Source organism: Homalodisca vitripennis, chromosome 1 (genome assembly GCF_021130785.1).
Source record: "Homalodisca vitripennis isolate AUS2020 chromosome 1, UT_GWSS_2.1, whole genome shotgun sequence".
NCBI lineage: Eukaryota > Metazoa > Arthropoda > Insecta > Hemiptera > Cicadellidae > Homalodisca > Homalodisca vitripennis.
Window position 1 is genome coordinate 194,146,987 of NC_060207.1, and position 13,779 is coordinate 194,160,765.

Below are 13,779 nucleotides of genomic sequence, written 5' to 3' on the forward strand. Positions count from 1 at the left end.
GTTTTGTTTACTTTGATTTTTCTTCCTTTTAATCTATAATTTGCAAGTATAAAAGACAAATTACATTACATTAATTGAATTTGTATGGATACAGTCCAAGAATTTGGTTTAAGATTGTGGGAATTCCATGGTGAATAAAGAAATTCTTACTGTTACTTTATGGATGGTCAGCATAGTCCAGTAGCCAAGAGCCAATTAGCACTTTATACAATGACATTGGGGTTTTTTTCTTCTTTTGAAGAGGGTAATTTCGTCCTTTAGAGGGCCACAATATGATTCATTAAAATTGGAAGCAGTGGGTATTATAGGAGTAACCTTAAATTGGTTCAAAAATGTTCTTGTGGAAAGAAAACAATTGTTGAATAGAAAGTTAAAATTACTAGTTGTTGTAGTCCTCCTCTGATAGTGAAATCCGTAGTACCACAAGGGTCTATACTGTCTGCAACAAAATTCATTTTTTAACAATTTATTAAAATTAAAATTGTTTGTAAAATGTCAGCTTTTGCAGATGATTTTGCATTTTTCTATGCACACTCTAATAAAATTACTTTAGGTGAAATGATTTCGGAAGATTTAAAATCCTTTAATAAATGGTGTAAAATCAATTCAATGTTGATGAGACTACATTTATAAATTTTGGTGTAATGGGAATGGATTTTCCAATATCTCTCAAGTACCATTCTCATAATTGTAACTGTCAAGAGATCCAAAGAGTTTACAGTATAAGGTATTTAGGGGCTATTTTGGATCGAAAGCTCTCTTGGAAAAGTTATTTTAATCAGTTAAAGAATAAAATAAGATCAACAATCAGAACTTTTTATTTTTTGCGTAATTTTTTTAACACAGCTCTGTTAAAAACATTATACTATTTTTTAATCAACTCAAAAATTTAGTGCGGTTTGATATGGTATGGGAGTACTTATAAAATATTAATAAATAAATTAAGAATCACAAAATTATTTTTTACAAGGTAATATTACAGTTCTGTTTTGAAAATTTAATAGTTCATATTATTTTATGTTTGTTTATAAAAGATTAATAAATAACTAAAGGAGTGTATACCACACACAGGAATCCATACAAGAAGAAGAACATACACCCATACAATTTTGATAACTTACAATAAACATATATAAGTCAATAGATTTTTAAATTAAGATAAACTAGCAACCTATTTTAGAGTTAATATTAACATAAAACAAATTATCATACATATAAGATAGCATAACACACAATGTTGAATCAGCAGACAAAATAAAGTAATTTCTTTAGACCAAATACCACAGAATACATTAAATCTTAATATCAAAAACAAGGAGTTGCATATGCAAATTAAGTTTACAACACCTGGAGTTATAAATTGAATTTAGATCAGCTGATGACTATTCAATAATGGAATTTATTCTTTTGAATCGTGACTGAATATGAGACTGAGAAGAACCTTTTTCATCAAGAAATGTATTAAAAAACAAAGTTAATCATTATTTGAGTTATTAAATACAGTCATACATTTTATTCTTTGTGTTAAATTGGTGAATCTCAATTTTTGTAAAAGAACAGAATAGACATTTACTAGAGGATGACCACTCGAATATTGGATGGCAACTAGACTCTCAAATCTTTAAGGATCAACATTGCCAGTATTAAATCAATACTAAACAGACAAGGATGATTGGAAGATGAATAAATGTCAATGGAAAACACAAAGTAAAACTGGACTTGAACTCAAGTAAGATCTACCCAATTTAAGATTCCAAATCTTTCAAGATTCAAATCTATTTTTTTGTATAAATTCAAACCTAACATGCACCAAAACCTTTTCTATGTTGGATATAATTTGTTTTATGTGCCCATGGCAGTATAATTCACGAAACCCTGTATCATAAAATGTAACAAATAAACTCAAAAATAATTGTAAATCAAACGTTTATTTATTTATATCAATGTTAATTTATATAACTAGTTAAGCAAGGACAAAGAACGAGTTAATAAATAAATAAAGCAATAGAAAAAAGGAGAGTCCATTTCCTTTGTATCAACAACTAAGTAATTACCTATTCTACACTTGATTGCTTTTAACATTTTAAAGACTTTTTTCATTAGAAGTGGTAGTAGAGAAATTATGATTTACAGGTATATGTATTACATCAAGTGTACTCCAAAAGTCGTTTTAGTCACTTACCTTTATTTGAATCACACTGTATGGGTTGAGATGATCTACACTCTAATACTCTCTTAAGACCCAGTCTTCTTCATTGCTTTCTCATTTGAACTATGAACATTGTACACTTCCGGGACACAGGAATGTTCAGGAAGAGAATATGTCATTAATATAGAAGTTATTCGAGATAATCAACAGTCCAAAACTGCATTTGATTTAATTTAATTGCGGTTTTATGACACACAAGAAAGGGACAGGTAATTATTTCAGTAATCTTATAATCATGACTGCATCAAATATTCTCTTGACAGTGTTTGTTAAATCATCGCTGCACGTCCTTGCATCATTTCATTCCAGACAACACAATATACTTTTTTGTTAGAGTGAAGTAGATGGTCAAGTTATATTTAATTTTCTCTTATGTAATAAGCTGCTGATATCTGCATGGGGACACAATATGATGATTTGCAAATCAAATAAAAGAGCTGGATGATTTTTTCTTTTTCACTTTGTCTGTACTCTCTTATTTAGTTCTTATGTAGAATATTTTTCATAGCTGGCACTTTGCTCATTATTTAAAGTTTTAGTATTGTTCACTTTCTTAAAAGCTTCACTTACATCTCATCTAAACCCTTACCTCTTACGGTTCACTACCATCAGAATCACTAGTTGTAGTAGAAAACTTTTAGAATTGTTACTAAAAAATCTGATAAGCTCTCATCAGAAAGGGCATACCTTATGTGATTCTCAAAAAGTGCTTTCTTCATTCTGAATAGAAAGTTTCTATAACTATGATCAACATCAACTTAACAACACTTTTCAACAAAGTTAATATAATAGGTAAACTAAAATCAAATTTATGTAATAGTTTTGATAACATTTGTTATTTAAAATAATACAGTAAACCGTTAATAATGCTCCCACCTGTAACTTATGTATTTGTTTATGTATTCTGAAATGTATCTGAGTTCAAAGTTTATTAAAACCTATCTTTAGGTAAATTTACTTTAAAGTTTGATTTGATTAAAAATGTAATGAACCTTTTTACTAGTAATGGAAAACATAATAGATTTGATGTAGAGCCTGAACATGAATCTGCAGAAGAACAATGGCTGCACTGGCATCAAACATTTTGTATCTTCTTGGGGGAGTGCAAATGCTTATGCAACAAATCTAGAACAAAGAGAAGTAAATCTGCGTTTAGTCCATCTGTTTACAAATACATTTCTAGGACTAAAATATTCGATGAAGCTATTGAAAAATTAAAATATATATTATATTATTATTCTTTATTGAACATATTCTTAGAGAACAGTACAATCGTCAGATTTTATTTTGTTACAGCAGGTTAGTAAGCTCTGTTTAAAAATTCATTTATTGTGTAAAATGGATGGTCTTGAAGCCAGAGTTTTAGTTTGTGTCCAAACTGCAGTCGGTCACTCCTCTTCAGTTGCTGTGCTCCAGGCATCACTTCATCGGATGATTTCAGGTGTACGTAGGTCACAGCTTCTAGGATGTATAGGTTAACCACAGTGAGAATCTTCAGTTCTTGAAAGGCTTGCCTGCATGATTCTCTTGTGCGTAGGCTTGCAAGGATCCGAATTGCTCTCTTTTGGTGTATTAGGACCCGTTGCAGGTTGCCTAGTGTGGTACCTCCCCAGACTGCTATACCGTATCGAAGATGTGATTCGTAGAGAGCATAATATGCAGTTTTAGCTGTTCCTAGGTCGCTGATATGTTTCATCCTGCGGATCACGTACAGTCCTGCGCTAAGCCTTTTACAGAGGTTGTCAATGTGGTGTGTCCACGTCAGCGAGTCATCTATTGTCACTCTGAGATACTTTGAAGTGCTGATTTCCTCCAGTTCAGGCAGTCCTACAGTATCTTTGTGTCTTCCAAAGAATAGCTGTTTTGTTTTTGTCTCGTTTACAACAGGGTATTGCCATGGCAATATTGCACTGCCATATTAACAGCCGTGTAAGCAGCTATCTCTAGCTCGTCTTGATTCGTTTTCCCGAGCAGAAGCACAGTATCATCAGCATACATCAGTGTACTGCTGAAATCCTCCATGTACTGAGGAAAATCGTTTGTGTAGAGGATAAAGAGGACTGGTCCAAGAACAGAGCCTTGCGGCACTCCTCAAGTGATGGCTTGTAGTCCTGAGCATATTTGGCGTGTAACTCCTTTGGCGGTGTATTTCACTTCTGTCATCTGGCTTCGTCCTGTGAGATAGCTTCGAAACCATTCCAGGGATTGTCCTCGTATTCCAAGCGTAGCTAGTTTTGATAGCAGGTGGTCGTGGCTAAGGCAGTCGAAGGCTTTGCTGTAGTCAAGGAATATGGCTGTGGAAGTGTTTCCATCTTCGAGTTGATGAGCTAATCGTTAATAAATTTATGTCCCCTGGCAAGGGAAGGCTCGTCAGATACCAAATCAAATCATTTATTATCAGGACACTACAATAGTGTATAATAGCGTCAAAAGTTATAACATGTGAAACAAGTTAAAGAAGCATAGCCTACTATTACTAGCATTGTAAAATTCATTTACACTATATATACACTTCTTAAGCAACAAGTTTTTTATGAAGGTTTCAAACCTAGGCCTAGATAATTTTTTTATTTGTTCAGGTAAAGCATTGTACAATTTGATTCCCAGATACCTAAAGCTACTTTGCATGCTTGTGTATTTAACTTACACTTCATCAGCAAGATCATTCCTATTTCTCGTAAAATAGTTATGGTTATCACTAAGGCTAACAAGGTCATTCAAGTTATCTTTAACATACATCAAAACACTTAATACATAAACAGGTGGCAGGGTTAAAATATTAAACTTTGCAAACCAAGCTTTACAGTGATCTCTGTTAGGTACACCAGCAATCAATCTAACAGTCCTTTTTGCAGAGTAAAAAGTTTTGTTGCATACTGTGTATTGCCCCATAAGTGATGAAGCTATGAACATAACCATAGTATACAAACAATAATCAGTTGAAATTGTACCCTTTAATACCCTAATTAAGAAAACACCTTTAGCAACTCAAGAGGCTATATAGTTAATATAATCATGCCATTTGAGATTCGACTGAACATATATTCCAAGAAACTTAATACTATTATCGCTACTTTTACTGTAGAAATTGAGAGGTAGGTCTTGAACTTTTTCAATGTTTATGCAAAGCTTATTTGCAGAACACCAATCCAAGACAGTAGAATTCTTATCGCTAAGTTTATTTACACTGCCCAAGGCTGATTCACTAACCAATAGCCCCAAGTCATCTGCAAAGAGATGAGTATTTACACAGCTGTCATTTAGATTTCCTGGGAGGTCATTTATATAAAGAATAAATAATGTTGGCCCCAGTATTGAGCCTTGCGGCACTCCAAAGTTAACAGGTTTAGTTACTGAATATGAGCCATTTAAATATACACATTGTGACCTATTTGTCAGATAAGAGTTCAAAAGATCTAAAGGTAACCATAAAATTTCAGTTTATTGACTAGAATACTATGTTCAACAGTATCAAAGGCCTAGTACATGCCAAATGCGTATCCAATTAACTGTAACCTCCGTCATCATGGTCCCATCTACCACCTCCCTTCCTGTCCACGTGCAAAATGAAGGAGCATTACCTATGTTTGCAATCACTAGACCACTGGACATCATGTATTTCAGAAACAACTTACTTCTGCTATTTGTGTTGGTGTTGCTCCATGCTTCACTATGTGATTTAGCATCACAGCCAATAACCAATTCCACACCACTCTTTTAGGCAACATCTACCTAAACAGCCATCTCTAGGAGGGTGTGGAATCCACATCATCATATGGAAGATATGATGATAGCACCAGGGTTCGTCCAGTGCCAGTCCAAATCAGCCTGAGGGTCGAGAGATCCCGGGAACGAAATGCCAGAACAGGAATGCTGTTCACCTTGTTGCTTACATCAATACAAGCTCTGGCATTATGGACATGGGTGCTAACAAGTTTAACCCATATCATGAAAAGAAAAACCCTTTACCTTTACAAATCCAGAGTTGTTGTATCAGAGCCACATGTTATTCTGCCAAAAGTGTCTGCAGAACACAGCTTTAGTCACTTTACTGTGCTGCAGATTGACCTGAAGGACTTTGATTCAGCTGGACATGCTCTACACCAATGAACACCACTCCAGTTCCTCACATTAAGAGTCGTTATAGACTGCTCATCTACCAACATTATCATCTTCCATGAACTTCCCGTGTGGATATCTCAAACAACCTTCCAGTCCGTTACAGAAATTCTAATATTCTGCATTGCAATGGCCTTAAATATAGTCGCAGAGTCCTTGTGTCCACAGGACCGTCGACCTTTAGGAAGGACTTTATAGATCTTATGAGGTCCCTTAAGACCACACCCATTCCCTCAGGCACGGAGCCCGATTCCACACCCAGTACCTTGTCTCATCATTGCCATACATCATGACAAGAGCTCATCTTTCAGTAAAGTACCCATTGAAATGCAGACACACACACTTTGCTGAGAAAACGAATGCTTTTCCACCAAAGAGCTGCATGAGCGTCCTCTCTTTCTGCTTGGAGTAGTTAGCTCCTGCAATTTCACCTGGTTCTGACTCCCACCACTGCTTTATTCTTTTTCTTTCATTGGCTGATTTCTTGCCCCTCTGTCTCCATTTGTTGTCAGGAAACTAGGTGCCATCAGCCATATTTTGTATTTTCAACCACTGCTTGTGCAAATTGAAAGGGAGCTTGAGGTTGTAGTCCAGTTCACATACATCAGATTCTGTATCCTTGGACTCACCCTCTACGTCAACACCACCAACTGCTTCGTCAACGGCAGTTGAGCATGATGAATAGGCAGATACATCCAAAACCATGAATGCAACTACCTGCTGTAACAGTTACAGATCAAGATCTGTTGGGTTTCGGTTAGTGTTTTTTCTGTTTTTAGACTCCATAAAGGTCCCAACTGTACCGAGGAAATAACAGGTCCACCTGGTCAGAGGCCAGCATGACCAGGTAAGGCTATTTATGCTTGGGAGGTACCCAACTCTGGGTTCCACTCGCAATGCATTCCCCTGCGCCATGCATCCCTTAGGCACAGTTCGCTTCAGTTAAAAACGTGTGCATTCCGTGTGTGTTAAACATAAATTCTATTGCCAAACGATTCGATAATGTAAGTAATGACTATGGGCACTTGTTTGCACAGATTTTTTCTTAAAAACATGCTGTAGTATTACAAAACTAGCTATATGCCTGAAATTTTTAAAATCCAAATTGGATCGAAAACATAAAATAACTGAAACTGCATCGCAACTGCTGGTATAGTTCAGGCCCGCAGATGCAACATAGTTAATCCGCCATCGATTGTCGGTTTCGTCTAAGCCGACATATTTCGATAATATTGGTGGTGTTTTGCTCGTTTCATTTGTAAAAATCAATACTTCTAATTACGAGGATTTTGGTACGTGTGGTTCGATCACCTTATCCTCCATGGATCGTATGATGTTGAAACGATGCAGTAAGTTCATTTTGAACATCTTTTTGCAATTTTTTTGACGTACAAGGATTCCAGGAGCCAAGTCTGTGAGTGTCAGATTTCAGACGCTGCATTAAGTGTGAGGGGAATGCAGCAAAGCTCAATATCATCATCTTATAAAAAAGCAATTGGAGATATAGGGTTTTTTAAAAAAGAGCTACTACTTGTATAATGGTTATTATTAATCAATTTCACAACATGAAAATTTATATACTACATTAAAAAAGTCTGTCAGCCTTAAAGCCATGTCATTCCTCCAGTGTTTGAATTTATCAGTGAAAATGTCAATATTACAACATAGCACTCTAATAATATTATCTACAACAAACACAGTAAAAAAGTACACACATACTCAGACTCCCTAATCATATTATATTATCACATAAAAACAAAATTTTAAGTAACAAATAAAGTAGAACTGCTGGTTTTGATTTATGTAATTTTATAACTTATAAAGTAAAAATAATTTTAAAATCTCTTACTATAACTTAAGTTAATATGTTGAAAATAAAGGCAGTTTTATAAACTGAATAATATTTGTATCTTTGGTATTCAATGTAGCATTGAAACACTGATATTTTTTCTATTTACCAATTGTTCGAAACAAGAGATTTTGGTGAAATTGAAATTCTTTTTACTAATTTAACCTTTGTTAACAATTGCGTTTAGTACAGACACTTAGATTGTACATCCTAACAGAAATTTAAAAATATGAGTAATGATGGGTGGTAGATCAAAACAAGTACTCTTTTTGTCAGTCTATGGTCTATATTTAGGCATTATGTGGTCATAGTAAACAAAAAACATCTATGTGATATTATTTTGAGCCTTTTTTGTTGTAATGAAGAGATTCTTGCCTTCTAAATAATCCTGACTTTCCTCTATGCTAACAAATGAGCACTGAATAGAATTTTAAAGTAACCATAATATATTTTTGCAAAAGTTGTAATGTTGAATTTGAGTAGCATTTGAAGTAATGCAGTTGTTTTAAAGTCTGTATAAAATATTTTTTTTAATAATAAAGTTACAAATGGTCAACTTAAAACTCCAAATTTTGCAGTTTACAACGCCTTTGTGATCTTAATAATGCAAAACATGTCAGTAACTGGATTATAACAGACAATACAATAGTTCAAATCTATACATAGTTAAACCTCGGTAATTTAGATGCTTTTAGTGGTATGGTATTGTTAAAAAGACAGAAGCAAAAAAAGAAACATAGTGTTACTGATTTTTTGTTTCACTGAACGATGGCAAATGTCCGGAAAAATCCTGTTTCCTTCAGAAGGAATGGAAGGGTTAGATTAAAGAAGCTAATTTTAGACATTTAAAATTTGAAAACTGTAATTATTTTATTTGAACTTTATTTCCGAGATAACATTTCTAAACCTCCAGGCATTTAAAAATTTTGCCTTATTTGTTTTACCTGCATTCATTAGCATATTATAGATCTGGAGAAGTAATGAGAATTGATCCAGCATCAGTTGAGTGTCCAAGAATTTTTCATAGTGCCACAGGGAAATATCATGAATATGGAATGAGAAAAATATATTTCAAAAATAGACACCTTCCCTCTGCCATCTACTACTTATCAATTATCATTAAATCAGTCTGGCTCCTGATCTAATTTAGCAGGCCAACCATTAAAATTAACAAACATGTCTAATGATTTTTTTGAGTAGATAAATGATGTTATTCTTAATGACATCTAGAATTTTCTGTAATTTACAACAATTATTCTTTCAAAAAAGCTGACAATGGTATTTAAATATATTTTAACACAAAGTATATAATGTTTAACACAATTACAGTTATTTTAGTCCAGCAAATGGCTTGTGTATATCTATCATTTCTTAGTTAAGGATAATATTTTATGTTGGTCAAATTCATGCACAAGAAACATCATGTAATGTATTAAAACTTTTGAGTGCCTTTAGTGAAAATTATCATACGGGCAAAAAATTATCTAGGAAAAAGTCTTAACCTTTGAAAAAATTTAAAACAATCAAATAGAGATTTGTTAATTGTCTCATATTTGTAACAAATCCGTTATATACCCCTAGTAATTTTCAATATTCAGTCTGCATGGTCCAATTTGGTATTAATTAAAGAAAAAATAAAATAAAACTTTATTTATAAGTCTGTTTCAATTTCAATGGTTTTTTACTACACAACCATTAACCTTCCGACTGCCACTCAACGCATATCTGTTGTTTATTTTCATTCCTTAAACGCAAATCAACGGATATCTGTTGATTTGGACTGCCCGCTTAATCTCATTGGTTATAATACATTAACAATCAAGTATCGATGTGATTCATATACCGTTGGAAAGGTAAAGAGTTGCCGAACACAGAACTGGTATTTTTGTTGTTCCATAATAGTGGAATCATTTTAGAATGATGTTGCTGTTTTCATATTTGCAGAAAAAATAGTTTCACCCAATTTTTTGTTTTTGTGAGTGTTTTACAGTTTATAACAAATATATATATATATATATATATATATATATATATACCTAATGGTCTCAAATTTAGTATAGTTTAAAATATATATATATATATATATATATAATTTAAAACTATACTAAATTTGTGACCATTAGGTATATATATATAGAGTAATATTTTGTTTTATAATATATTATAATATTTAATATGTTAAATTAATAATAACATTTTATAATAACCTAATGGTCACAAATTTAGTATAGTTATATATATATATATATATATATATATATATACAATTTAAAAACAATTTCACTAATTTTTATTTTCAACCATGAAAACCGTGCTTTTGTACCACTTTATTTTAGCGCTAAAACTAATTTATTTACCAAAAGACAAACAAAAATATAAATTTTTTTGAAACTAGACTAAATTTGTAACCTTTGTGTTAAGTTGGAATTTGAAATTTATATACTGAACTATATTTTCCAGGCACACCTCTCTCCCTTTTTTCATACAAACCACAAATTTCCCCACTCACCATAAAAATTTTAAATCAAAATATTTATCTTAGTTACTTATTATCATTGCATTATACTTTTCATTGTGAAAAAAATGATACCAAATAAAGTTAGGTTTGGTGTAAAAACCCATTTTTTACCGATTTTAGAAAAATAGCTTGCAAAATTTTGAAAGTGGCTTGGTGTTCACGGAAAATATTAAGGGCAGTTAGAGGGTTAATGGATTCTCAACCATGATTAATTTTTCAAATGTGCAATCCTCTGAGTTCCAGGCAACATCAGCTGAACTCTAGAGTTTATGTTTATATGAGTAGCAATAAAATTATCACCTGGGGTTCACACGGTTAACAACAATAACGGACTATGTACACTTGTATAGTACACAATATTTCTCTGAACCCCAGGCAACAATATCAATGATTTCTAGAATATGTATCATCATAGCCTGGAGTCCAGAGAATTAAACATTCATTATAACTATAAAGTGTTTACTGTAGCTAGAAATGTTAACTTCTTTTTACAACTAGCAATCAATTACTGAGTTATCAAACCTATTTAATCAATAGATTGTAGGTTGTAAATTTTGGCAGTTTAATTTCTTCTCTAAAATCTGTATACACAAATAAAAGTTCACTATAATTCTGTCACTTGTATTCAAAGTCACTTCTATTTGATTGTTAAAAACTGAGCACAGCTCAAAATTACATTAAAAAATTAGAGATATGTAACAACTTTTTTTAATTTGTTAATAACAATGCTCAACAAATGAACATAGGTATATGATTATACATATTTTATGCGTTTATGCGTCTGTTCATTCACCCTCTTCTGAGAAGTGTGGATCGCAGATTAAGACTATTTATTGAGTAAACAAGCACACATTTCTCCCCATTTTGAATTGGAAACATACATTTCATAAAAAAAATTTGTGTACAATTCAAATAAACATAATCTACTATGAAATGTGTGATACCAATTCACTTAAAATATAGTATAGTATAAACTATATTTTATATATACTACATATAAAATATATATAGTATATATTTTATATACTATATTTTAGTATTGTATATTACATTTACAACAGTAAAAATATAGTAATTTTATGCCGTGATGTAACATTTGTTTTACAATACAACTTTGTAAGAGTTTAAAATAATTTTTATTCGAGGATCCATTAGAATAAAAACATGCGTTCTCATGTGACACAATAGGTTTGGCCAGAGTGGAATTGCTCAGATCAGATTAGTTTTAGGAATTTAAGTAAAATTACTAGAACAGGTTAGAGGTTATGTTTTATGAATTGACCATAAGAATTCATTATATCTCAAGAAAATCACACAAAGGTTTTAACTGTTTTGAGATTGATATAGAGCTAAATCTTTTCTGACATAAACTTGAAGTGTTTGTAAACACAATAGACCACCAAAAAGAGCGCAACTTTTTTTAGAATGTTTTTAATTGAAAAAAAGTTTAAGAGAGGTAACAGGATTTCATACATAAAAGGCAGTTTTTCAAAATGATGTTTCATTTCACACCTTTTTTGTAAAATAAAATACTGCCTGATATTAAATATTTTATACAGACTTATATACTTTGTGGATTCTTTTGACATATTGAAGATATTGGGATAATTTGGTCCCAATTTCATCACTTGAAGGGATTTCACCAAACTTTTACTTCAAATTATAGTTTAACTTGCCCATAAATACATACATTGACAAAAATACTTGATAGACTGCAAAATAATAATTGTTTTCCATCATAAATACTAACTGAATGTTGCGTTTATAAACTTCTATTTATATCGATTGCTCTGCCCATTACACAAAAAAGATAAACTTTTTCATCAAATATAAAGAAAATATTTTAAATTTTTGGTTTTTAATAAATAACACAGATAAAACATCCATTCTCATAATGGAAACTTTTTTAATACTAGTAAAATAAATACTTTTAAAATAGACATCAAAAGTTGTATAAAAGGAAATAATGTTGAATACAGTAAAATAAAGGCTGCAGCAGTCACTGTCTACTGGTTGGGAGAGGGTGAGGTGGCTGCAGGATGTGGGGTGGGTACTGCTTGCGGTGAGGGAGGTGTGGGAGTTGTAGAAGGGGTCTGTTGTTGTTCTGCAGCCAGTCGCTGGTGAGCCTGCTGCCTTGCACGGAACTCTGCAGCTTTCAGCTGCTCAAGATGGAACTGCTGCCTCTCCTGTATCAGCTGTTGTCTCTGGTACTCCAAACCTTCTCTTTCCTTCTCCATCGTCGTCTCCAACTCCTCAAAGTGCCTCAGTTTGATTTCCAATTTCTTCATTTGTGTCTCCACCAGTAGCGCAACCAGTGATTTTATTTTTCGCTCCTCCACAGCAGCAAGGTGTTTTGCCTTCACTGCTGCTGCTGCTAGAGCTGCCGCAGCAGCCGCTTGAAGCTGTGCATCCTTCACCAACTTCTCCCTCTCTGTTTCCTCCTTCGCTACCTCTACACCTTCTTCCTCCTTTTTGTCCTCCTCCATTGGCTCTGGTGCCGGCTCTGCTGGTTTCTCAACCTCTTTTTTCACAATAGCAGAAGCATCAGGAGCTGATTCTTCACCGTTCTGTTTTGGGTCTTCTCCTTCTTTGGATGGCTCCCCTTCCTTCTTCTCTTTCTCCGCTTCCTCATCTTTTTCTGGAACTGTTCCCGCTATACCACTCTGGAACCAAAATTACATTCATTCATTAAAGCAAGATATGATATACAGTATAAAGTGCAATTAATACTGCATTTTAATACTTCTAGAGGTTTAGCTCCTTCATAAATTATTTTAAATTCATATATGCTCTGAATTTGTTCTAAATTATACACTATAAATAAATCTCAATACATCATTACAAGAAATGTATATATAAACAAAGGAATATCTTAAATTGCTCAATAAATATAAGGAATATGAAAATATGAAGAATGCTACCTGCACAAGACCTGCTGCTGGATCGAATTTGCCATCAGTAGTAGAAGCTTCTACATTTTTTATGTGAGCATCCATGAGAGCTGCTGGAACTTCATCCTTGAAAGCAAAATAATAGTTTGGAATTAAAACATTTTATGGGATGATCAGATTTTAAAACTAAACC

The 13,779-nt window shown here is 32.9% G+C and overlaps 1 protein-coding gene across 2 annotated transcripts in view; it reads right to left on the minus strand.

The window, feature by feature from the left end:
- Positions 1-12,570: 12,570 nt before the first annotated feature.
- LOC124352976 (SWI/SNF complex subunit SMARCC2) overlaps positions 12,571-13,779 on the minus strand; it is a 37,338-nt gene continuing 36,129 nt past the window's right edge. For both annotated transcript variants that reach the window (XM_046802738.1, XM_046802737.1), the window contains exons 14-15: positions 13,617-13,712; positions 12,571-13,358 (exon numbers count right to left, since the gene is read on the minus strand). In XM_046802738.1, the coding sequence (XP_046658694.1) occupies positions 12,702-13,358; positions 13,617-13,712 (753 nt within the window). In that variant the 3' untranslated portion in view covers positions 12,571-12,701. The remainder of the gene's footprint in view (positions 13,359-13,616; positions 13,713-13,779) is intronic.